This window comes from Botrytis fragariae (assembly GCF_013461495.1).
Source record: "Botrytis fragariae strain BVB16 chromosome Unknown tig00000061, whole genome shotgun sequence".
NCBI lineage: Eukaryota > Fungi > Ascomycota > Leotiomycetes > Helotiales > Sclerotiniaceae > Botrytis > Botrytis fragariae.
The window spans coordinates 637166-662514 of NW_023500994.1; the positions used below are offsets into that span (position 1 = coordinate 637166).

Below are 25349 nucleotides of genomic sequence, written 5' to 3' on the forward strand. Positions count from 1 at the left end.
CTGCTTTTGTTTTACTTCTATTTTAACGATGAAAGCATCTCTGGAATTCAGAAATCTGTTAGCTTTGATGGTAGCTTCAGCTATCAGTGAAAAATGGAGGTGGTGTCTTTACATATGCTGGCTGGAGCCAGGAGGTATTGGTCGAGCGTGGTATCAAAATCTCTGATGGAGAGGTGAAGCGAACGAGTTGTGGTTGGAAGATGTTTGAATGAGCTACGTGATGAGAGATGCATGAGCAGGTGGTATGATTAAAATTAAAATTCTTAGATTATGAAATGGAATGAATATATAATATACAAAAGTTAATGATCAAATTGAGGCTTGAAATGTGAATGTCATGAGATCTGAAGCGAAAAATTAACGACACTCATGCCAACGAGAGCTAGCGGCCGCATTCCGCGAAATAGTTTCTCCACCTATTTAAAAATTATTTCGGAAAAGCTCAGCTTGAGAAAATGAGCAACACAAGACTTTGAACCGCACATTCAAAGAAGCTTCGCTGCACATACACAATCTTGTAAATTATTGTGCTCATCTTATTGAATGCAGCATTGATAGACAATTGATCGCATACTTATATTTTGAGAAACAAAATAAATCCCTCGGGCCAGAACCAACGAACTCATCGAGGCAAAGCATCATTGATTCTACATCGAAGCACATCTAGTCCGTTGCACCGGTCGATCACTTGAAGAGTTGAATATACGAGAGAGAAAGGAATAGAGTCAAAATGGTTCAAGGCGCACTTAAGTCGACGAAAAGCGCATTGGCGGGCGGGAATCGAGCGAATGGAGCGGGGAAAAAGGCGGCGTTGGGACCGAAGAAGGGACAGAGGGTTATTAAGGCAAAGAAGGATGGATTGAGGAGGAGTGAGGTTTTGAGGAAGGTTCGTTGTTTTTTTTATTCTATTGTTTTTTTCGGTTGTATTGGAGAGAAGGGAAGAGGGGAAGAGGAGACAGAGGAGGGAAAAGGAGAAATATGATGACGCACTTACATATGCATGGCTTTCCTAGTGGTCTCCTCGAAAGAGTCGAGACTTCTTTGACGAGTTTAAGTACCTGTCTGATTTCTACACTAATGATTGCTGCTTCAAAGATGCCACGAAGATTGGGAAAAGAGAGAGAAAAGATCCTGGAAGTTATATGAAAAGAATTTCAGCTAACAGAACTTACCTAAATAGAAACATTCAGCAGGTCTCACAGCTATGACGGAAAAAACACTCGGTGCGAAAGCAGGTCATCTGGAGTTGTTGGGAGTGGGAAAGAAGAGTAAGGGGAAGGATGGAAAGAATGCTGGGGAGACCAAGGGGAAGGGAAATGCCGGGGCGACGATTCATGGAGGAGAGAAGGGAGGAACAAGGAAATTTGGTTAGAGGGCTATAGTGCTATAGTGCTATATTAACGGAAGGACAGAAGATGATGATAAGAATGAGAATGGATGAGGAACTTATTTGATTGGTATTGGTATGGAGTCTGGTTGGCGCTTTGGGAAGGATTGGCGTATGAGGGCTAGGGATGGGCTAGGGATATGAGAGGTGGGATCGGAGATGTATTGAAATCATGAAGATTTATACATACATACTTATGCACGGATTGAATGCGAGATCAGATATATATCTCATGAATACACATACACATCATAATGAAAGCAGGCTTTACTTCTTTGCCAAGAATATATATAATTTACTGTTCAAATCTCTTGTTCCCTTTGAACAAATAGATCCGCTCTTCCGTGCTGCATTGTAGCTATACAATACGATAGCAGGTGGACGATATGATTTGGAGGGGTCCATAATCAAGCTGGTCACTACTGGATGAAGATGGATGGACTGGTGATGAAATCGGATGGAATGGCATATTGTGAATACTGAATATATATATATGTATGTATGTATCTAGGTATGTATCTAGGTATGTATCTAGGTATATATGTATCTAGGTATGTATCTAGGTATGTATGTATCTAGGTAGGTAAGTTGATGGTTATGATGACTAGCTATATACTCTGTCGGGGAAATGTAATGTAACAGAATGAACTTAAGATCTGAATATCTGGATTAGGGGGAGGAAATGTGATGGTTATGATGATGGCAATGGTGATACATTGGTAGATGAGTGTTGTGGGGTGTTGTGATGGGATAAGAAGGTATGGGATAGGATACGATTGGTTATGTTATGGGATAAGAAGGTGAATATTCAATTGATGAGTATATTCTTTCAGAGGAGAGGGGTTTAGCTGAAAGTTCTTTGAGAGGGGGGAAGGGGTAGATCTCGTTTAATCAGGGGGCGGAGTGGTATTAGGTAGCTTTTCTTGTTTTTTTGTTGGTTATTGAGTTGAGTGTCTAAACCTTTTTATTAATATCTGTCTTTTTGAGTTTTCTGTTATTGGCGGCATGGGAATAGGAACAAGAATGTGACGAGTGATAGGTCAGGTGAATGTGGATTTATGGTGAGATGAAATTCGCTTGGGGGGTGAACTGAAGAAGGTGATGGTGGCATGAATTGGTGGGTAAACTTAGCTTGGTTTTTGCCAAACTATTGAGGCTAGAACACATTCACGATGCTCAAGTGAAGTTACTGCAGCTCGACACGGTTTCGATATTACAATCACCTGACAAGGGAGGCTGTAGTACCAGCCCCTAGGTTATCACGAAGCGTATATACTATGTACAGCCATATTTTATACACAACACCCTGAATCTGAATAAGATTTGTAGTGTTCAGAATATGAATCGATGTATTCCAAGGTTAATACTGTATTCACCTATATTCGTACTGCACCGAGAGGACTACAAGGTAGCGAGTTGGAGATATAAAAGACCTGCAAACTCCCTCCTCTTAATACTTTCAACTTCCCTTCATCTTAATCTGAGAATCTTCTTTACAATCCATTCTCAAAACACCAATCTTCAGGAAAATATATCAGAAAATTAAAAAATGACAATCCATACTCCAAATCCCGCGCAAAATATCTACAATGCTCCCACACAACCCGCATACGCACTTCAGAGTGGCAATCGCAATCGCACGATCCCTATCCCATTGGATCAGGCACAAGGTTCAGTTCATGGATCTGCAGATATGGGAGGTGCAGTAGGAACACAGTTGGGAAGTGCTCAGAATGTTAATGTTAGTGGTAGTGGAGGGGTTGTGGCGAGTGCGCGGGCAGCCTCGGGACAGAGTGCTGCGAGGGCGGCTATTCAGGGTCGGAATCTAAAAAAGGGGTGTGGAAATAGGGGTGGGAGTGGAGGTGGAACTTCTCGGAATGTGAGTGCGGGATTGGGAATGTATGCTCAGGCTCAACCTCAAGCTCAAGGTCAAGCTCAAAATTTACATACTCCAGTTAATTATGTGCATCCTTATGTTCATCCGCAAGCTCATCATCTTCAAGCTCATCATCCGCAAGCTCACAATCCACATCCCCATAACCCAATGAACCACATCCAACCTCTTGTCGGAGGAGTGTTCGGTCCACACACTCCCCACATTCCTCGCGCAGGACGTGTATTACCTCCACTCGGTCCCTACATCCCTCGCACAGGAGGTGCACGTTTTCCTACGAGAAACCTCGGGGGCAATAGACCAGCTTATGGACCACTACAACCACTACCGGGCTTACCAGTTCCATTTGGGTATCCTCAGGTTGGAAATGAAAATGCAAGACGAATGGGATTTGGAAATGGGGGTATGAATGTGATTGTGAATGGGTGGGATAGTAGATGGGATGGGAGTGGTGGCGATAGGGGACGAGGAGCTGGTCCAAGAGGTGGTAGAGGTAGAAGAAGAAGATAGTTCGGAGTTTGAGGAGGGACCGAGGGGGGAGTGGTATTATACTGGGGAGTTTGGTTTAGATGGAGTTGGGGTTGGGGATTAGAGGGAGTCTTTTGGGATCGGGAGATCATGATGATGGAGGAGTTGGCGTTGGGAAAACGTAATTTGATGAGTGAGATGGTCTCATATTTGTGAGGTCAGAGGAGTTTAGCTTACAAGCGTGGTTTATTGTTTCTTCTTTGAAGAGTTTTTGTTGCAGTGATTTTGATAGTGATTGTGGGTTTTGCTGTTCTGTAGAGTTGATTTCTGTGGCTGGCTGTTCTACTATGAACTGCATCTTCTCCCTTTGGTTCGGCTGAGATTGCGCCTATGAGGAGGGTATTTTAACATGGAGAGTGCTACGACGTCAGGAATAAACTTAATAATTATATTGAGATGATTCAACCGGAATTGCGATCAAGTCTATCAAGAAACTTAGATGATATAAATTGTGTACAATTTTAGACCTTATGAATGATATATACACGAAAGTAGCATAAAGATGAGTGATCTTTTGATTATCATCTGATGTATTTACGTGTTATATTGCTTCTGAAGACGAATGAGAGCGACGAGCCTTAACTCTTTCGCAACCAGAATGAAGAGGTTATTTCCGTGTAAGGTAGATGCACTAGGAATAGGATAAGTATTGTAAATTCAATTGAATGTTTGGAAGACCAGTTCTTGTAGCTCGCAATCAGCCGAGGGAAAACTGTGAAAATCAGGTAAAAGTATTTTGCAAGTTCTAGATTTCGAACTGCTCCAAGAAGCAATACAAATGACACGGTAAATGATCTTGAGATTGTACTGCATTTTATTCTGATAACCGCTTCCAACATTCAACGCCAAAGTACCGATATATTGCGCATACCAAACTGAAAACAAAAGGAAAGATACATGAGGAATAAAACAATTGAGAAATATTTAATGTAACGACTGTGCTAATGAAGACTGATGACTGTTCGAAAGATATGAAAATTTGTGTTATATCAGACGGTACACTGAAGTGTGATGATATAAGGAAGAAGAGACTCGTTCAAACCAGGCTCGGGAGATGAAAAGTCTTCTGCGACGGGATTCGAGGTCTTTCGGATCTTGCAACTCTTCATATCTCCATCTTGTTCATTGTATGGTCGAATAAAACTGCGAAGCAATGCCACCCACTTTGGCAGATTCTTGTTTGATGCTTTATCTAAATATACGAAATTAGCACTAAGCGTGTTTGTAACATTATGGTGAATGGAGAGCGGTGACTCACGATCTCTCTTTCCAGTATCTTGGCGTCGCTCGATTTGTGACGGACCATTCTTTGAACGTCCAATAGAATATGGACCATTGGGAAGAGTGTCTGGTGTTGATGAAGTTGATACTCGAGATGATGGCGAAGTGGATCTTGGGGCGATCTCAGGATCATAATTGCTACGGGACAATCCCAATCTGTCTATCAGTCTATAATAAGATCCCTCGTCCAATCTATATATTTTGGCAGACGTATTATCACCTCCAAAGGGTTTGAATCTCGCTATGCTCTGAGAATAAACATGTGGCAAGCGTAATTTGGAATGTTCTTCCAGTTCAAGAATTCTGCTACGGTTAGGATTTTGGCGATCTTGATCAATCGTTCCATAATTCCAATTATAAGGCCCTCGTAGCCAATACCTGGAACGATATGTTTCAGGGTGTGGGACGTTCTGCCAGCCATTCCACTGGGGGAAATAGTGTCCAATGGGTGAGTATTGTGTGCCCTCTTGATCCAACTTGATCGGTCTACCAGTCATCTAGTATGTATTAGCAATTGGATGAATGAAGTTGAGAAGTTAAGGGTTACTAGCTGCAACATATAGAATGCTATCACCATTGATTTTGAGGACAACGATAGGATGTTCTTGGCCAATGATATCCTGGCGACAATCGGGCGGACACCTGCCAAGATCATGGTTCACATTTTGAAGATTTGCTAACGCATTCCATTCACATGGAACTCCTGGATGTATTCTTGGAATACGGAGAGGGCGAAGGATGCAACCTACGCGGATATCGGCTGCGCATAAAGACATTGCGACGGGAGAGAAAAGTTGGAGCTAAAGGTTGCACAAACTGAAAGATAGACGACCTTGAAAAGATGTATAGACTTAACTATAATAAGTTAGAAAGCCTATATAAGACGATTGAGATGTTATATTGTCATATACAGGAGATGTTGTGGCCCTTCTTATACCTCACCAGTCATGGTTGGCGCCCAACAAGATGAATCAATTCAATAGCGATTGCGATATCATGACTTCAATGATACATTTGTTGCACACTTGTGCTTGTGCTTTTCCAGAATTACTTTGTTATATTGAAACATAACTGAAATGCAAATAAAGCAATTGATTTGTTCGAAGACATAGAACATCCACCACCACCACCACCAAGTTTAACATGACCAATGAACTACGTTTCAGATAATCTTGAAATAAGTTGAAATCACAACTATCGAGAATAGACTTGAAGTAATTTTGATCCACGTATCATGTCTTGGCTGGTCCTTGATAGAAAAGAATAATTCGAAAGTCGCAAGTTCAGAAAGACAAGCCTAGAACTTAGCACGGCAAGAACCTAAATTTTAGCCGGTGACGAACCATGACCTCACAGAACCACCTGTGGTTTCAATTATCACTACAAAGGCCAAGATAAGAGCAACAGTGCAACACCAGAATTTCATTAGATTTTTGAAGCTCATCGTAATTGAGATCAATAAATTTTCGTACCTATGTAGATGATAATATCTGACGCAACAATCTCAACATTTACCACAACCGCAATCAAAAAGCTTGACATTCCACAGCAAGCAAGCAGCAAAAGGGAACAAATTAAACTGCCGGTATGACAGACCACCACATCTCCGCTATTCAATCACCGGATGAAGTCTATGAAATCCCTCTTCGACCTGTCAAATTTCCTTATATTCTTCCTGCTCATGCACCCCATTTTTCCGATCAAGGATGGGCAACCTTGTCTTTCTCGCCCACGGACCCTATCCACATTTCATCTCAGAAGCTTCTGCAAGCAAGTAAATCCTTCTTTGATCTTCCGCTTGAGTACAAGTCTCAGTTTCTTACGGGGAGGGGTACTGAGGAAGGATGGAATCGTGTGGAAGGCGAGAAGGAATTTATCACTCTACGTGAGATCAATACCACGCCTCCCGAATTGTTGGATGCTGTGAAAGAATTCTGGGATATTACTGGGAATGTTTTGAACAAGATATTGGGAGAAACTGCTAGTAGCTTGGGCATGAAGAAAGAATTGCTCACACGGTATTCCGAGCCATGTCTCAAGCTCCATCATGAGAAAACAGCAACCATGATCAGATTGTTCAGGTACGAAAGTGATGGAATAGAGGGGAAGGTCGTTTCGGAACGTATGGCATCATCATCTCGTCCGAAACATAAGTATTTGAGAACTAATTTTGTTAGCACATCGCGACCTTGGTCTCTTGAGCCTATCAATCAGTGATGCTCCTGGTCTGGAAGTTTTGGACATGCAATCCAAAAAGTCGTTCCCGATTGAACAATCGTTTGAGGGGAGAGATACAGGAACTTTACTCGTGGGGAGAGAGTTGAATTTCTTGAGCAATAACAGATATCAGGCTGGTGGTCACTCAGTGCGTATGTATCCAAAAACTGTGACCAGGGACGAGCCAAATGGAAAGGAGAATGAAGATAAACAAGAGATGCTGGCTGAACATTACAGGTACTCGATAGTTTTTGTACTTCGGGGTCATGAAGACGTGTCCATTAATACGGATGAATTGAGGACACCGATTACAGGACGATGGAAGAAGCCAATGAAGGGATTGAAGATGGAGAATCTATATCGGCGCTTTATGAGTAAACATGTCAATATCAATGTGGAAATGGAGGAGCGGCAAAAGCAGAGGAAGAGGTTGCATGAGAAGAAGGCGAATACGATGATAGGCCGACGAGGTGAAGATCATCATTGAAGTTCAAAGACACGGTTTACAAAGCGCGGTGAGTTGATGATGCTCATAAGGGTGATTAAGGACATGAAGTTTGCTAGAATAGTGCTCGAGTTCCTGGCGAGCTGAATAATATACTTTTAGGAGAGACAGTCTTTGTACAATGTAGTACAAAAACTTCACTGCTTAAGTTTTCAGTCCACAAGAAGAAGACCGCTGCAATGAGATTCAAAGCCATTACACAACAGAATTTCGGAATGTAGTTCTCTAGAGTCAAGATTTCGTCTTAGGACTGGGCCAAGTCTTTACACAAACACTTACCAGAAGTTGTTCACGAGCCAGTAAAGACATATTAACCCCAGTAAAACGTATTCGAGGGTTTCCTGTCGCTGCCCTCTGCGGAAAAGGCGGCGATTAGAACAAGAATGAGTATAACGATAGTGACATCGGGTACGTTGAAACAAGCGGGGGCGGAGTAGCGGAAAAAGCGGATCTATCTGCAAGGAAAAAAGCTGACTAAGTAGGTTACCCCTCATTCCACCTGCCTGGTGCTTCCCCAGCTTTTTCCAATGACGGCAATCATCAGCTTCGTGCTACTACAGTATTCCCGAAACACTTCGTTTTCTATCTAGTTAGGTTCACAAGACTAATCAGGCCGAGGTTGTACTCTTCATACACATACCAGCCATTCTCATCTTAATCATGCAAAGAAAGTTGCTTCCTCTTCTACCTCATTACACTGCAAGCTAAATCCAGAGTACCGGAGATTTAAGGATGACAATGGTGAGCAACCTTTGATGAAATCCCTCGATATCTACCAGTCGTTATTAACATGAATGTCATCCACGTGTAGTCTGAAAACAATCCGCCAATAGTCAAATTCACGACAGGAGTTAGTGATCGTGTTCAACTTGGACAAGGGACAACCTTTTTGCCCGGAAAGAAGGATCCATCAGTACAACATCTCATCGACCACGTCTTCGAACACGGCTACGTTATTCTTCCTAACATATTTACGCCTGAGCAAGTAGAGATAGCGAATTCCGAAGTGGCACGACTTGAAACTCTTGACGCTGGACCTGCTGCAATCGCTGGTCGAAACTATTTTGAGGGTTTCAAGACTGGGAGAGTTTATGCTCTCGCAGACAAATCCCGAGCGTTTGACCAGTTTCCAATACACCCCACTGTTTTGGCATTGAACGATTACTTCCTTCAACCCAATTATTTAATTACTAGTCTGCATACTGTGGTAATCTATCCTGGACAAACTGCACAGGCTATACATTGCGATGATGGATTAATCGCACTGCCAAGACCAAGGCCACTGATCGGTGTTGTATGTTGTACTTAGGCTTCTTTCAGTACGGTATGAATCGGGGAAAAAATGCTCACAACCTGAATAGGGCACCATGGTCTCATTCGACGATTTCACTGCCGAGAACGGTGCAACTACTGTAATTCCAGGGTCGCATTTATGGTCGGACGATCGCATCCCAACCAGAGAAGAGATGGTTCCAGTAATAATGCCGGCAGGCAGCATGGTCTATTTCCTCAATACTCTTTGGCATTCGGGTGGAGCGAATACCTCAGATAAGGCTCGTCGCAGTATTACAGTTCAATATTGTCAACCCTGGATACGAACATTTGAGAACATGACAATCGCAATGGGCTGGGACGATCTAGACAAGGTTCCAGAGAGACTGTTGAAATTGATGGGGTTCTCTACGCATGATTTCATGGGCTATGTAGACGGCCGTTCGCCCCGAGCCGGTGTGGAGATGCGAAAGAAAAGAATGATTGAGCGAGCTTTCAAGGAGAGAGATGAACAGCGAGGCTCGAAACTCTAGTGGTTCACTGAATTACAGCAGTTAGATGATGTGACATCATTCATTGACCTCCTCGCTATTCGCTTCAAGCTCTGATTCCGAATTTTGTCGTCCGTGTGATTTTGCGATCACAGATAAACAGCTGTTACAATCATTCTAGATATTCTCTTCTACTTGATGATTCCTGACTTTTGCCATCTCTTTCATTTCCTTTCACAGAAGATTGTTTGAAATTCCGTAGGTAGCGTGTAGGTTAGAGCGATACAAGTTTTTGCTAATCAACAATCAAGACCAAGTATCATTTGAAGACTGGTATTATTTCGGCTACAGTATAAGATCTTACCATAAATTCGCTCTTGGACATTCAATGGGAACCTTACCTATTCCTCCCTGAGAGATCATAGCATTATGGTTGTGATCAATCACCGCTCAATCCAAGCCTGCCCCTCCGCCGTGAAATAATGTTACATTATTTTGCCCGAAGAATGTCACTCGGTCATACTTTCCTTACATTTCTCGTCTTTCTCTGTACTCATGAACTACGGCAATCCGCATACATCAAACTCGGTGACTATTTTGGGATGTTGGAAATATTGGCCACTTAACATTGATAATCACAACTCTCTGAATTTAAACTTTACAAGTGTTAAGCTTCAGTATAGCTTTCGATTTCATAAGTCCAAGCTGTCAATTGCGAATTCATAGATCTTGGTTCGATACATGGAATTCAAGAAGAGCCACTAAGTAAATTTACATGATGTATAGTAATTACTAACGCTACACCTGAATGCTTACTCGTCTTAGTGTGAATCGCTGTTCAGTCTTTATAATGGAATGTGACTCGATAGGAATAATGCTAATGTGCTATGGGGGCGAGTTTTACAAAGCGAGAGATGTCGTTCCAAGTTCGTATGAATTCGTTGTCGAGATTTCTCCAACGAAGTTATACGTTCAGTTTTCATAATACTAATCTGGAGTTCTAGGCTCAAGAACAAACTCTATCTTTACCGACTCAACAATATAATTTTCGAAGGAGTTGCAATTGATTATGGAATCATAAATCATTGTACACTATTTATATCGCGTAACAGTCTTTAATATGAAGGTTTAAGGCTAGCGATACTGAACTCAACGCTAAGAATTTTCAGCTCCTCTGACGTGGTCAATATGGTACAGAGGTAATTGCTAGCTTCCGGCAATTTTGTGGAAACTATCAATCAATAAGGGACAATAAAATCACAGCATTGAATGTAAGATCAATGTCGATACAGTTGAATTGTAAGAGTGCCAAGCTAATTCGCGCCTCGGTTGACGGGTGAAATATATGAATAACGAAGATGTATAAAACCGAGCTTGAGACTTGGGCATGTATAATGAAAGAATTGAAATGCTGAAAGACAGTGGGGTCCAGAATTGTGGAGTAGTAGAATGTAAAAGGCCGTCTTAGCTTGATGGTGCACGACATCAGTCATATTCTTATCGATGCATGTCAGACGAAGCTTTGCCGAATGGAGAAAGGACGAGCTACTTATTAGATACACATGGCGTCTTTTCAACCCCTCATTTTACCCCGCATAGAGAGCTAGCTACTCGGATATCCTACCTAAACTTAGAACATGATATTAAAATACAACCCGATCTTGAACAACTCTTGAGGAACAACACATCTCAATCGAATCTTCCTGAAGCCTCAAAAGTATCCAGAATCAGACAGAGAAGGTTACTGTCCAGGCAACTGATTCCTTACAATCGGTAAAACTATCAATCACCCAAATCAGATCAGAATGTCGACTGAACAACGAGAATCCCTCCCAAATGGTCTTCCAAATCTTCAACGTCTCATAACAACCACCGATCCAAATGGCAAAGCCATCCTCGAGCCCAGCATATCTCCCGAATCTGTCTGGCAGCCGATCCAAAACAACGACATGGCCTTTTTTCTAGCATACACTACCCATCAATTCCCAGCTTCCCTCTCCCATGCCCCCGCATCCCAAAACTTCACATCCACTACACCCATCGACATAGCTTCCTACAAATCAGATCTCTCTTCACCTCCTGGTCTCTCTATATCTACAGGAACCGTCGTTCGCTTCGTGGATTTTGCGCCTGGTTACACATGTCCAATGCATAAAACTGTGAGTTTGGATTATGGGGTTGTGTTGGAGGGAACGATTGAATTGGTGTTGGATTCGGGAGAGAAGAAATTTATGCAGAGGGGTGATGTTTGTGTACAGCGGGCGACAAATCATGCTTGGAGAAATGCTACAGAGGGAGAGGGTTGGGCGAGAATGATGTTTGTGTTGACGGCTGTTGAGAAGGGGGTCGGGATTGAGGAGGCAGGAATAGACGATATGAAGGAGTTGAGGAAGAGCACTTAAATAAAGCAGGTTATGAATGTCTATCCCAGGAGAATCATGGCATTTCATTCTTGCCTGGAGACGAAGATTATTGACGAGAAGGACGAGACTAGCACGACTTACAATACACGGCAAATACAATTGCATGAAACAATCTCAGATGTTGCAGAATTCATGTATTTGTGCTTAAGTCAATGAAGAAACAGCAGTATCGTAAAGACTTGATTTCTCAAGTGACTCGAAAGCCGAAACCGCCTATATTCTTGGTTTCCTAGATCTTGTTCTCATTATCCATACTCCTCCCCCACTCATTTCTTATGCAGCTCTCCTCTCTTTTCCACTAATCAAGTAAACTCCCGCCCTAACATCCACCAAAGGATCACCACTAACATCTATACCCTCTACCCTAGGTACCGGATCAAAAATAACATGTTTCTGCTCTTTCTCATTCTCTGCCAACAAGCCCTCAACCTTAACACGTCCCAATTCCACAACCTTTCTCTCTTCCGGCCAATGCACAGTTGCATCATCCGTCACATCTCCCTCTTCCGCAATCTGTACCTCCAATTTAAATTCCGCCGCTCCCTTTTCCAACCTCGCTACAATCTCTTCTGTCAAATAATTCTCCCCCAAACTCTTTTTCTGCTCCTCACTCGCTATTTCAACACCCTCAACAGGAACAATCCTATACCTCACAAACGTTTCTTTTCCATCAGAAGCAATAAATTTAAAAGCATTAACACCCCAATAATTCTCCCTCGCCCAACTCGTCGGCGCCGGCTTGGGCGCAGTAACAAAAGCCAAAGCCTTAGGATGCGCATCTAGAAATTTCTCAATAGGTTTCGGACTCTCAACGCCTTCTCCACTACTCGCTGCAGCTTTCAAAAATTCGAGAAATTCATCGCCCGTACGGGTTGGGAAAAAGGGGGTGGAGTGGGCAACTATATCTGTGTGTTTGTGCTTCTCGGCATCGAGAATAAAGCGGATGGCGATACCACGAGGGTCAGCATTCGCGTCGAAATCGGGGATCGAGGGGATACCGGTGGAGTTTGAAAAGCGGATCCAGATGGGGGTGGAGGAGGAGGAGAAATGAGGAGCAGAGGAGAGAGTACGTGCGGTGGGGGTGGGATGAAGGTTCCGGTTAGGAGGAGTCCTTTTGCATGGGCTGGAGGAAGAGGTTAGATTGGATTGTGGGATTGATGATAGTGTGACTTACCAGGTCTTTTTCCGGCATGTTTGCCAAACATAGATTGGAGTTGATGGACTAGTCCTTCACTTGTTTTGACTACTGCGGGGTCGGATGGAAGAGGCATGATTGTGATCTAACTTTCTGAGAAAATTATCTGTTTTTCAAAATAATGTTGAGGATGGGTATTGTATGTTTTGCAATTGAGATAAGATTCAAAATTGACCGTCTGGTGGAGATAAAGGATTCCTCTCGCGCTTTATACGTTTGCGTCTGAAGAGAGTGAATACCACGCCGCAAAATCCCAAAATCCTTTCAGGAATGTTGATGCGATAACACAATTCATGACGTTATTTTGATATTGGGATTTGGAATAAGTCCTCATATCCGGGACCCGAATTCTAGCTCCCATTGGATGAGGTTGTACAATTGAGGTTGATTGTTTATCAGTCCGTTGTTAGTGGTTCACTTTTTGTGTACCAGTATCATAACCAACCAATGAGACACCTTTGATGTGCGGTATGTCGATTAGTTAATATAAAGGTGGCGGCTTACTGTATCCAACTGTTGGTATCACATATCATGTCACATCTCGTGTACGCGGGTCCCGGTTACACTCAAGCTCGCAAGAAGGTTGACAAGTGCTTGAATTGATACTGCTAAATATTGGATTACTCATTATATAAGATGAAATTTGGGTAAAAGATTATGAAAATAGTCCATCGTGTTTACTCCCGGGTTCCGAACTTCCAATCACTTCCGTTCGATTATTTAGAGTGTGATTTTGATGGTGGACGCGACACTGGGCACACCTGCAGAAGTCATGGCCCAGAACATCCAGTATCCTGGGAGTGCAATTCCTGCATCATTGGGGATGGTAAATGTGTAAGTGTTTTTGTCACTTGTTGTAACAGGAGTGAGGGAGATACGTCGCTGATCAGTGTTGACAGTGTGGGTTGCTGATCCAAATCGAGTGATTGAGAAGCTGGTTACTGCGATGTCGGTAACGATTGTGATTGTTCCACCAACAGCAACAGTGGAAGTGGCTGAGGAGATGACGGGTCTCGTTGCGGCGGTTCCATCGGCGTTAAAAAGATACGCTGGACTGTATATCTGTGCATCGGCGTGGTTTGTGGCACAGCTGGATCCACATAATCCTCCACCTCCCGTGAAAACTCTCCCGTCGAGCATCAGAAGAGCCATACTGTGGTATGTTCTTGGGATAGCATGAGGAGGTAGGATTGTGAAATTTTGTGTTGTAGGATCCCACAATTCTGGTGTCAATACTGCATCTGTGTCTGTGAACGGAACTGCATATGGTTGACCTCCTGTCACAAATACCTTTCCGTTTGGCAGTACGACACCGTTTGCGAAAGCTCTTTTGTATGTCATTGATGTCAGGGATTGGACTGTAGGATTAACGTTAGGACTTCCGATTGTGATCAGATGGACACTGTTAGTCGCAGCCGAATTCTGATAGCTAGGGGATCCACCGGCCGTGAAGATCTTTCCGGCGACTGCATCATACATGACTGCATTTCCACACATGGAGTCTGGATCGGAAGCGCGAAGTCCTGCAGCGACTTGAGATCCAGTACCAGTCGTTCCGTACCAGTTCATCGCTTTACTTGGACCAGCTTGGAATACAGATCCATTCTTCCAAGCAAACAACCATGCATGGTTATCGGTACGGAAGGCACCTTGTGCATCAGCAGTGAGCATTGGTTTGACTGGGCAGCCTGATAGTAGGGACCATGTGTTGGTGCTTGGATCATAAATTTCTCCATTCTTTCCACCATAACCACCACTCCAAGATCCGCCTATGTTGAAGACCTTTCCTGTTGATGTTGTAGTAGTCGATTGGTAGCCGCGAGGAACTTTCATAACGGGTCCTGCTACCCACTGATCGGTAGCAGAGTCATAAATGCTCGTCTTGTTTGCAGTATCTCCTCCTGTGACAATAGCGCGTCCATCGAACATCAACGACATACCGGGGCAGAACATATCATGCTGCGTATTAGAAACATTCGCTGAAGATATGGTACCGGTCGTAGGATTGTACACTGCTGAAATAGTGTAGCCATGTAGACCTATTTGAAAAGCCAGAGGACTATATGCTGCGTACGTCCAAATGTTTCCTGTGGAATACTCGATGAATCCAGCAACTGGAACAAGCGGCATATTAATCACTGGACCCCATTCTCCTAAGCCCCCAACGGCAGTAGGGGCGACTGAGAAACCAAATTCTGCTGCGCTGGTCCAACTACCACGATTTCCAGCTTCAGTGGTAGCATTCAGTCGAAAATATCGAGTTTGTGTATTTGCAAAGCCTACAGTCTTCTTTGTAGCATCGTCTTGGAAAGTGGAAGTCACAACGGTTGACCAAGTCTCGTTGTCTGTACTGACAGCCAATGAGTAGGCGCCGATGTTTCCGTTGAGTTTACCATCTTGTCTTGGTGTATAGGTAAAGGCATTGAGAACTTGTGCAGAGCCTGTGTCAAGGTATATTATGTGTGGCAAGGGAACAAGAACGGGACTGTATTCGCTATGCCAGAATGTGCTGGAGTTTCCATCAACAGCGTAAGAAGCTGGATTTGTAGCTTGGGAACTCGATACTCCAATGCTCATTGCTGCTTGCACAGTCTGCGCCACTGGCAGCAAGAGGAAAGACCATAGTGCGAGCATGTTGGCGCTCAGAAGGTACAGTGCAATATTTCAGAGGATAAGACCCTATGGACTGTCAGTATAATCTACACTTTATTGTTGGAATTGGGTAAGTGACTTACAATGAAGTTACTCAAGTAAAACAGCCTGATTAGAAATTACATGATCGTCATTCCCGTTCTTTTATAGTAGCACGAAGTGGGGCAGTGTAATAAGCTTACCTCCGCATCTTGAAGGCGATGAGATAGATATCTGGGGCCCCTGCAACGGCGGCGTTGCCCGCATAAGCTTATCGATATGGGTTTTCCAGAACCCCCATTTTTATCCCGTATAAAAATCAATATTTTCAAATTCCCATGTCTGAAGGTAGATACGCGAGTGGTTAATCTATATTTAAGCTCGGAACACGGAATGCTTAGCGCGGCTCCTCATCTATCTCCATGCAAACTTTGATTGAAAAGGAAGCTCTCAGCTTGGGAAACTTGCTTGTAGAAAAAAGCCAATGTGTCATCGCAATACTGTGAGCGAATCACATCGTTGCTTACCCGAACCGTTTACGGCCGTGAGACTCTTGGTTGCCAATAAGATCCTTGATCACATGCTTCTAGGTTGTATTAAACTCGGTGGCATCTTCTTCAATGCTCATTTGTTACACAAATTTCTGGCCATTGGTACAATGTTACAACTGATTGTTATCATGCAGCTGATTACTACCAAATGATGCACTCAGTTTAGTCTTGGCAGGTCCCAGGATTTGGTTATCGGTAGCAGATGTGTCAAATATATGCCAACCCAATGGTTTGACGCCACAATAGCTATTCTTCACCTGCGCCTCCGAATACGATATTGACACATGCATAACATGGGCAGCTTTTCTCAGATGTCCTCCCTTTTCAGGAGATAAATCCGAATCCACTGAGAGCTCTGCTGGCATCAGCTGGCATCAGCTGAAGTCTGACTGGAGAGTGCTGACAACCATAATAAATGTGACGATCCATAGGTTGTCAAGGTGCAAATTCTTACCACGAGGGACTCGTTACAGAAATGATCGACATCGATATCCAGGGAATTTGATTACTGCTTTGGAACTATTGATATATCTATTGAATTGTGCAGAAGCTTGGAGAGAACACCGATTTCTTTTGAATCGTGGTGTCCGACTTCTGAAGAAACGGCAGCAGGCGGTTGTCTTCCGGGAGCCTAGACTGAGGCAGCACGCCCCATTTATCGAACCAATAGGAAAACGATAACAGAACAATTGGTGCTTTATATCATGAGCATGAAAAAATTGCAGACATAACGTCTAGGGTGATCCCGATGATGGGCAGCCAGCTGGTCATGGATCTTGTTCGGCTGCCCCAAAGAAAAGCTTTGCATATTGCCCAGCTGGCGATAAACTTTGACCTGCTGTATTGAGACTCGTCCACATATTTATATTGGAGATCTCACAGTATCCATGATAACACCCAGTCTGCCTCGTTAAGCTTGTGAAGTCCACTTAAACGTAACAATCTGCGAGCGTCATACAAACTTGAGAGCATCACATCTAATCGACGTGCATTGTCTGAATTCCAGCAAGTAACTTTGCAGACATAGCACTGTATCTGCTATTTCAGCAATCATTCATCATTGTTTCAGAGAAGTAGGAGATCCTAGGCTAGAGCTTGGACGTGAATGATTCAGCCTCACATCCGTTGCAATTTCTTGAACCATAAGATTTAGGGAACCCTTTCAGTTCGTGTCCGACAGCGCGATCCAGACACAAATAAAATCGGCATCTGTTTGGTAATGAAGCAATCAGAGACCCATCGAAACAACCACAGGCTGGGGCGGCTACGATTCTGCTTGAAGAACTAGTCGCCAGATCGATACTTATTAGGATACGAGAATAGGTTGAGAGTAGAGAAGTTCCCCTCACTGGTATAATTCCTTTCTTTGAGCCGGCTCAGAAGCGCGGTGAAATCGAGAATAGAAGGCAAGGATATAGAAGTACAGACGGCTGATACTGACGAAGCCGCAGACGTAGATTCAGCAGATGATGTTGTTTTGATTGAGTAAGCAGAAGTTGTGAAGTCGGTACTTGTAGTTACAAGCTCTCAGTTACTCGCGGTAGTAGTGGTGGAAAGAGTTGTGGTTTTCATCCAAGTCAACATCAATGAGCTCGTTTTAAAGCTAGAAGTGTTAACAGTGACCGATACTGATGAAGTTGTGGATATAAATACTTGTGCTGCAAACAGAAATTGCAGGCAAAACGATCTTGAGCCCAAACAGTGCGACGGTCATAATGGTATAGGCTTCATGTTTCTTTATTAATCAACTCGAATTACACCTGAAAGGTGTTCTCGTTGTGTATATTTTCTTCTACAAGTATTTCACTTAAATCACATTTCACTCATAGAACAGCGCTGCTTTGCCTTGCTGTCAACCACTAAGCTGAGAAATGTGACAATCTGGCCTGGCAAGATTCCAAACCTTTCACAGCAAAGAAACAAAGTGGAACAACAATTGATTGCAAAGAGCCTTCTCCTTACAGGTTTGAAAAATGGGCTTGGAACGGTATTTTCCACTGGTCTGATCAAAACTTTTCGTTATGATCTTTCTACAATGGAGCACAATCCAATTGCCATTGAATTTGTGATACTAGATATCTTTTAGGCTTGAACCACTTGTGAGACTCCATAGCAGGTTTGCAATTGATCAACATGATAACGCCACTTGACATAATGCTGCATGAGGCGCTAATGAACCATTATGCCTTAGAGCAAAGAAGGTGTATTAAAAGAGTCGAAGTAGTTTTGAGATTAATTCAGACGAGTATCTTCTTAATATCTGCTATAATTGAGAACAAATTAAATCCGCTATAGAGCTTGGCAGTGAATGGATGGTCTATGGCAATGGCCTTGATTGACCCTTATCAGATCGCGGTGTTGACCTGGCCGCATGTTCAGAGAATCGGAATCTAGACCAAAACGGCCAGATCTGGGCATGCCCCACAACTTATAAATTGGAGAGTTGGCTGCGTTGAGAGCAGCTGTCGAAATTCGGAACATCCAAATCTTTGTTTTGAGCGCGGTCAAGTGTTGAAATCTTGTGGATTGTAAATTTCAGCTGGGAAGGCGAAGAACCTTAACTTCTCAAGGTATCTCAATCGACCCATCCTTTAGGTGACTGTTACCTCAGGGTCTGGGGGAAGGCATGCGCGTGCAATGGGTTCTGGTGATACTACATGCAGTGGTGTAGAAAAGCTAGATATGCACCCGGAGAAGGGAAAATAAACCCACATCACTTTGACTTTCCAACAGTAAAAAGTCTTCAAAGTTTTTAGAATGAATGCCTTGGAAAGTTGATTCAAGTTCCCTCCTGGCATTGAATCCCGCTCATATTTGAAGAGAGCAGCAGTTCCAATAAAGTCAACGTCCACAGAAGTAAAGCTGCCGGACCAGATAACTTCCACTGAACTTTTGGCGTGTGCAACTGTAGAACAAAACGTGAATACCATTCCACTAAGTGGAGTAATTGTCCGCAACTGAGGATGGTCATGATGAGAACTCACCTAGTTCTTTTTAGATGTACACATTTTCGTGAATCAGCCCCAAACATATGAGATTGCACCTCTCTATCCCTCTATCTCTCTCTCTTTTTCCATCCCGCTCGCCCTTTCACTTTTTTTGCCATGATATGTCTCCTCGTCGCAATATCTCCAAGATTAATGATAGAGATCATTTATTAGAAGATGAGAGGCAAGATTGCTAAAAGATTTCTATCACCGAGAGAAAGACGTATTGTGAGTCGTACGTAACAAGTGGAAGAAGTTCGAAATGTGATGTTTGTTTTGTTTCTTTGATAGTCTTGTTCTTTTACCCGGGCTGGGTAAAGTCCGGCCAGTGGTGTTGACACGTTAATAGAATGGATCGTATCCCTGACCGACACCCTAGCATTTTTGTGGTCACAGCATCTGCTAGCCATCTATAAATTGATCTTGGTGACTATATCACCCCAAGATCTTTCTTGTTGCCCAAATACCCATTTATACGTAGGTAAAGCTTCCTTCATGATTACCCAGTTTTACTCGAGGTTTCGATGAGGCAAACGTTTCTTTCACGAAGCAAACGCGATTATAATAATTCATGATGTTTATCGATGATATAGATATTGCCAGAGATGACTGAGAGCCAATGAGCCTGACATGCATCTGATCAGACTGGAAACTCTTCAACACGACATAAATCCGTTCGAGCGTCATGTTATGTGGTGATACTCGATATGGACTGTTGTACGCTGTGAGGTATAAGTTTTGAGATGGTGATCCATTCAAAGCCTCTCAACTTGGTCCTCCGATGGTAATGGAAGGAACAAACGGAAGGCGATGCCTTCTCTAGTTGATATCAGGAAAAAGTATCCAAATCAAAATATAAGCAGACACCTGCCACTATCGATATGCTGTGCAATCACTATCTGTTTGTATTTCAGCTTAAATCTCAATTACAACCTATTTCCAAATGACAGACGTGGATTCTTCTATATAAGGACTCTGCAATTTGAGTCGATCTTCTCACAATTTTCTTCACATTCTTATACCACTCTCTACATATAAGAACAAACAACTTATAGCCATGATTTTAAACCATCTTCACAATCCAGTTGTGACACTGCTCACAGCATCCGTGAGTTGAAACTATCGTTCTTTGGATTTAATTGACTTTACTAACTCACAATAGCTTGTTACCTTCGTAGCTGCCTCTAATCATGCCCTTCAAAACGAACTCACCACCTCGCAAAGTCTTCCGGGCACTTGGGTAGTTCAAGGATGCTACGTGGATGTCGGTCGGACATTGTTCGAAGGAGAATACATTGACAACACAAACATGACAGATGAGTCGTGTATCTCATATTGTGCCTCTAAAAGTCTCAACTATGCTGGGACAGAGTATGCCTCAGAATGCTGTATGTTTCTTATGACTTACAAATTGTTTGATATGCCATAACTAAATTTTCATTCAGATTGTGGCAATAGTCTTGCAGCTGGAGCTGGACGTGCGCTAGCTTCAGACTGTAGTATGAAGTGCCCAGGAAATACTACTGAGTTTTGCGGTAAGTCTTATGTTCTTAATGATTTAATTGTTCCCAAGCCTGTCTATGCAAGACTAACTCGTTGAGTTTGCAGGTGGTCCAAATAGATTGAATCTTTTCTGGAACGGTAAAACTCCACCTCAAACTAACCCTGGGTCTGGACTCTGGACCTTTACCGGATGCTACACGTTAGTTATTTGCCTAATAAGTGACTACTATAAGATCTGACAGATGGCAGAGAAGGTCAAACGGGTCGACTTTTGATACACCAAGTTATAGCTTCTCCCATGACCGTTGATATTTGTACAGCGGCATGTCAAGAAGAGGGCTATTCACTAGCTGGAGTTGAATATGCTGATGAATGCTGTATGTATATGATAGAACCACACCAAATCGTCGACTCTTATGAAAACTCACCATTTCTTAGGGTGTGGAAATCAATTGTCTAACGGGGGAGTTCTCGCACCGGAGGGCGTTAGCGGCTGTTCTACATTGTGCGCAGGCAACTCTTCAGAATTTTGTGGTGGGACCAATCGACTTGATGTATATGACTTTAACAATACCGTTATTGTCACTGCGCCATCTACTACAACCACGACTGGAACAGCACCTTCTTCTATGGATTCCCCATCAATTCAACAAACAGTTGGTGTATATAACTATTTCGGGTGTCAGACTGAAGCTACAAGCGCTCGAGCACTTGCCTCCAAGGCTTCTGATGCTGGAAACATGACACTAGAGTCATGTGAAGCAAGCTGCATTGGTTACACCTATTTTGGAACCGAATATGGACGTGAATGTTAGTCACCCTTCCTAAAATTTAAACAATTTGAACTAACTAAGAACAACAACAGGCTATTGTGGCAGCGCCTTTTCCGCTGGGTCCGTGTCAGCCCCAAATACAGACTGTAACTTTCCTTGTGCGGGAAATAGTTCCGAATTCTGCGGTGCTTCTGGGAGATTGACTGTGTATTTATTAAATAACACTCTAAGCTCTACAGCTCCTCCTTCCACCTCGTCTACAGGTGTGACAGATCTCCCTACTGGATGGGCCTACAGTGGCTGCTGGATTGATGGAGCACAAGGTCGTGTCCTCACGTATCAGCAACCTGACAATCAAAATCTTACTGTCGAATCTTGTGTTGCGGCATGCTCCGGACTAAATTACATTGTCGCAGGCATGGAGTATAGCTCTGAATGTTTTTGTGATAATTTTGTCGGAAATGGAGGTGCTCTCGCAACCTCACCTGCTGACTGTAACATGCCGTGCAGTGGCAATTCAAGTGAAATATGCGGTGCTGGAAATAGATTGTCCGTCTACTCTTTTGGCAATGTACAAACATCTCAACCTGCGACTGTTCAGCAAAGAGATTTGCCTGGTGATTGGAACTATAAAGGTTGCCTCGAGTCAGTTGCCTCTTAAGAGCTATCGGATTTCATGCAGGCTGATAGAGTAAAATTTTAGAGATAATATAGGAGGCATTGGAACGTTCCCCTATCAAATAATCACTTCAAATAATACCGCAACGAATTGTCTTTCGCAGTGTCAAGCATTCGGCTATAATGCAGCTGGCCTCGAGTATGGCTCTCAATGCTGTAAGTCATGATTGCTTTTTCCATATATCACGTACATTGACAGAATCTTCAGTTTGTGGCGACGTGGAGAATATTGTGACGGCTGGAGCATCATTGATTAGTGAATCTAACTGCCAAGTTGTCTGCTCTGGAAATTCCTCTACTATATGCGGCGGAGATAGTCTCTTATCTTATTACTCATGGGATGGACCGGCGCTCTATAATTGGTCATTTCCAGTGGGTCCCAGTGCTGGTGAACACTCATTGCTAATAGGTGGTGTATGCATACCATTGATGACGTCCCAAATGATTACTGGCAAGGTGACATTCGTTGAAAAGTTTGGGACGGGCGAGCCAAACTCGACAGGCGCATATGAGTTGGATCTTTCAGCAATCGATAATTTTACCCTGGCATGGAGACCGATGCATGTTAAAACTGATGTTTTTTGCTCCGCAGGACTTATTCTTCCAGATGTTGCTGGGAGACAGATAGATGTGGGAGGGGTAAGAGCAAATATTTTTCTCAATAGTTCACAATTTGTGGTGGACCCATTGTACACCTTGTATCTGTGTAATATCTCAAGATATCAGCTCAGCTTGTCACACGTTCATGTTCTTCCGCTACTTCTGACACTAATATCATGATGCTGATATTCTTGAGCCTCAGTGGTCCGGCGAATCAACATACGGTGTACGACTTTACTGGCCGGATGGATCCCCAAATGTCTGGGGAACCAATAATTGGCAGGAAAATGTGAACGAGGTGCGCCTTCTCGTTGCTCGGTGGTACCCGACGGCAATAATTATGGTGCGTCTAACCATGCCCAGATTCTGAAGTACCATTTACTAACACTATTACAAGGCAAATGGCTCGATTTTGATCGTTGGTGGCGAGGAAGGATCGAATGCCCCTGCATCTCCAAGCTTAGAGTTACTTCCTCCAACAGGCGCCCCAGTTCTCAATCTAGATTTTCTTGCTCGTACAGACCCCAATAATCTATATCCGTTCCTCGCCGTCGTTCCATCCGGTATTTTTGTTGCATACTACAATGAAGCAAGAATTCTTGATGAAGTCACATTTGAGACTATCAAGACACTGCCTAACATTCCGGGTGCTGTAAATGATCCGAATGGCGGACGGAACTATCCTCTCGAGGGGGCAATGGTTCTGCTACCTCAATTCTACCCTTATACGGATCCAATCGGAATGCTAATTTGTGGCGGTTCCACACCTGGGGGCGGCTTCGCCATCGATAATTGTGTCTCTATGCAACCTGAAGCTGAGAATGCTACTTGGGTGATTGAAAGGATGGTGAGTCTCTTGAATTTCTTTGCCCTACGATCAATTGTGCCGTTTGATGGGTGCAACTTGAAATGCTTGCCAGATGTGATACTAGTCTCCCCTAAATAGGAAGTTGGTTTCACGAACACATGAAGTGCAGCAAGTGTTTTCGACAATCTCGGGCTCAAGATAATTATTGCGGTGATATCGCAGCGATTGACTAACATATTATAGCCATCACGCCGTGTAATGCCATGTTTGGCTTCCCTTCCAGATGGTACAACACTCATCCTGAATGGCGCACATCATGGTTTCGCTGGATTTGGGCTCGGCTCAGACCCCAACTTCAACGCTGTCCTATACGACTCCCGCCTACCCATAAACTCGCGTATGAGTATAATGGCCAATACGTCGGTTGCCCGTCTTTATCATTCCGAAGCAATTCTTCTTCTCGATGGACGAGTGATGGTGTCCGGATCTGATCCACAAGACAATTTTCACCCAGAAGAATATCGAGTTGAAGTTTTCACGCCTCCTTATCTTCTCTCCAGTCTTCCTCGTCCAACTTTTTATATGAATGACACGGATTGGTCCTATTCGCAAATTGTCCCCTTCACCATTACCTCCAACTTTACTTCGACTGCAAACCTCAGTTTTTCCATCCTTGGCTCTGTTGTAAGTACGCATGGTAATTCTATGGGTCAGCGAACACTCTTTCCTCAATTGGCCTGTGGATTTAATAATACTTGTACAATTACTGCGCCTCCAAACGCACATATTTGTCCGCCAGGCTGGTATATGGTTTTTGTCCTCGATGGACCCACTCCGTCTGTTGGTGCATGGGTAAGAATTGGTGGGGATCCAGCACAATTGGGAATTTGGCCCAATGCTCCTGGTTTTGACATTCCGGGTCTTTGATTTTTTGGGGGTAACTTAATGTTCAGTCGAAGAGATTGATTTGTGAGGTTGTGGTATATTTGTTGAAAAACTGGTTGATTTGCTTCATAGGCAGTCATTGCCATCATGAGCGGTCATCTTTGATTTTTGCTGCATTGATTGCATTTATTACATTACTTTGCTTTTTATTTTGACTCAACGCGAAATAGCGGTGTTATAGACTCGTATATTTAATGCTTAACTGAAATGAATTTCTTGGAATCATTGAATCTCTTGAATCGAATTTCGACAATCAAAAGTATTCAGGGTCCGAATGCCCGTTCACGAATCATTTAGCATTTCACGTCCACATTTCTTGCGTTCGGATGAAGTACATGATTGAGATAAAGTTTAGCAAAAGCCGAGCCGGTCAAATTTCGGGTCGCTTAAAGATTGAATTTGGATTGGATTGGCAAGGTATGGATTCATATATTCAGAGCCCAAGACCCTGGATTGAGAAGAAGTCTTCTTCGTCGCGTGCTCGTCGGGAGTGGGACGCCCCGCATTGCGGGGTACGGATAATCCCAGTAGAGTTTTCGGGGGCGGGGAATCTTGGGGTTATGATGATATTGGAATGGAATGCTCCGAGTATATGACGAGTGAAGAGCATTCATGAGTTTGCCTCTCCCTTTTCTTTTACCTTTCGTTTTGTTCTTGTTGATATGTATGTGTGCTTATCT

The 25349-nt window shown here is 43.3% G+C and overlaps 9 protein-coding genes across 9 annotated transcripts; 5 read left to right on the top strand and 4 right to left on the bottom strand.

The window, feature by feature from the left end:
• Window positions 1-730: 730 nt before the first annotated feature.
• On the top strand, window positions 731-1492 carry Bfra_008315 (uncharacterized protein; the record flags this gene model as incomplete). The annotated part of the gene is made up of 2 exons (XM_037338678.1): window positions 731-886; window positions 1181-1492. 2 exons carry the CDS (start codon window positions 731-733, stop codon window positions 1370-1372), a joined length of 348 nt encoding a protein of 115 aa, XP_037191984.1. The 3' UTR covers window positions 1373-1492.
• A 1444-nt stretch (window positions 1493-2936) lies between these two features.
• Bfra_008316 (uncharacterized protein) lies at window positions 2937-3791 on the top strand (the record flags this gene model as incomplete). Its single annotated transcript, XM_037338679.1, has 1 exon — window positions 2937-3791. The coding sequence occupies one exon, from the start codon at window positions 2937-2939 to the stop codon at window positions 3789-3791; it is 855 nt and encodes a 284-aa protein (XP_037191985.1).
• Window positions 3792-4798: 1007 nt separating this feature from the next.
• On the bottom strand, window positions 4799-5866 carry Bfra_008317 (uncharacterized protein; the record flags this gene model as incomplete). Its single annotated transcript, XM_037338680.1, has 3 exons — window positions 4799-5001; window positions 5068-5587; window positions 5648-5866. The coding sequence occupies 3 exons, from the start codon at window positions 5864-5866 to the stop codon at window positions 4799-4801; spliced, it is 942 nt and encodes a 313-aa protein (XP_037191986.1).
• An 811-nt stretch (window positions 5867-6677) lies between these two features.
• On the top strand, window positions 6678-9617 carry Bfra_008318 (putative 2-oxoglutarate-iron -dependent oxygenase protein; the record flags this gene model as incomplete). The annotated part of the gene is made up of 4 exons (XM_037338681.1): window positions 6678-7212; window positions 7268-7777; window positions 8646-9106; window positions 9174-9617. 4 exons carry the CDS (start codon window positions 6678-6680, stop codon window positions 9615-9617), a joined length of 1950 nt encoding a protein of 649 aa, XP_037191987.1.
• A 1763-nt stretch (window positions 9618-11380) lies between these two features.
• Bfra_008319 (putative cupin domain protein) lies at window positions 11381-11977 on the top strand (the record flags this gene model as incomplete). The annotated part of the gene is made up of 1 exon (XM_037338682.1): window positions 11381-11977. The coding sequence occupies one exon, from the start codon at window positions 11381-11383 to the stop codon at window positions 11975-11977; it is 597 nt and encodes a 198-aa protein (XP_037191988.1).
• A 294-nt stretch (window positions 11978-12271) lies between these two features.
• On the bottom strand, window positions 12272-13269 carry Bfra_008320 (putative catalase domain containing protein; the record flags this gene model as incomplete). Its single annotated transcript, XM_037338683.1, has 2 exons — window positions 12272-13121; window positions 13169-13269. 2 exons carry the CDS (start codon window positions 13267-13269, stop codon window positions 12272-12274), a joined length of 951 nt encoding a protein of 316 aa, XP_037191989.1.
• A 644-nt stretch (window positions 13270-13913) lies between these two features.
• Bfra_008321 (putative galactose oxidase precursor protein) lies at window positions 13914-15827 on the bottom strand (the record flags this gene model as incomplete). The annotated part of the gene is made up of 1 exon (XM_037338684.1): window positions 13914-15827. The coding sequence occupies one exon, from the start codon at window positions 15825-15827 to the stop codon at window positions 13914-13916; it is 1914 nt and encodes a 637-aa protein (XP_037191990.1).
• A 658-nt stretch (window positions 15828-16485) lies between these two features.
• Window positions 16486-17210, bottom strand: Bfra_008322 (uncharacterized protein; the record flags this gene model as incomplete). The annotated part of the gene is made up of 2 exons (XM_037338685.1): window positions 17108-17210; window positions 16486-16743 (listed from the first exon to the last, which is right to left on the bottom strand). The coding sequence occupies exons 1-2, from the start codon at window positions 17144-17146 to the stop codon at window positions 16486-16488; spliced, it is 297 nt and encodes a 98-aa protein (XP_037191991.1). The 5' UTR covers window positions 17147-17210.
• A 3209-nt stretch (window positions 17211-20419) lies between these two features.
• On the top strand, window positions 20420-24651 carry Bfra_008323 (putative copper radical oxidase protein; the record flags this gene model as incomplete). The annotated part of the gene is made up of 12 exons (XM_037338686.1): window positions 20420-20470; window positions 20525-20750; window positions 20808-20897; window positions 20971-21064; window positions 21115-21242; window positions 21304-21675; window positions 21731-22283; window positions 22342-22472; window positions 22525-22955; window positions 23119-23259; window positions 23314-23763; window positions 23968-24651. The coding sequence occupies 12 exons, from the start codon at window positions 20420-20422 to the stop codon at window positions 24649-24651; spliced, it is 3351 nt and encodes a 1116-aa protein (XP_037191992.1).
• Between the last annotated feature and the right edge of the window lie 698 nt (window positions 24652-25349).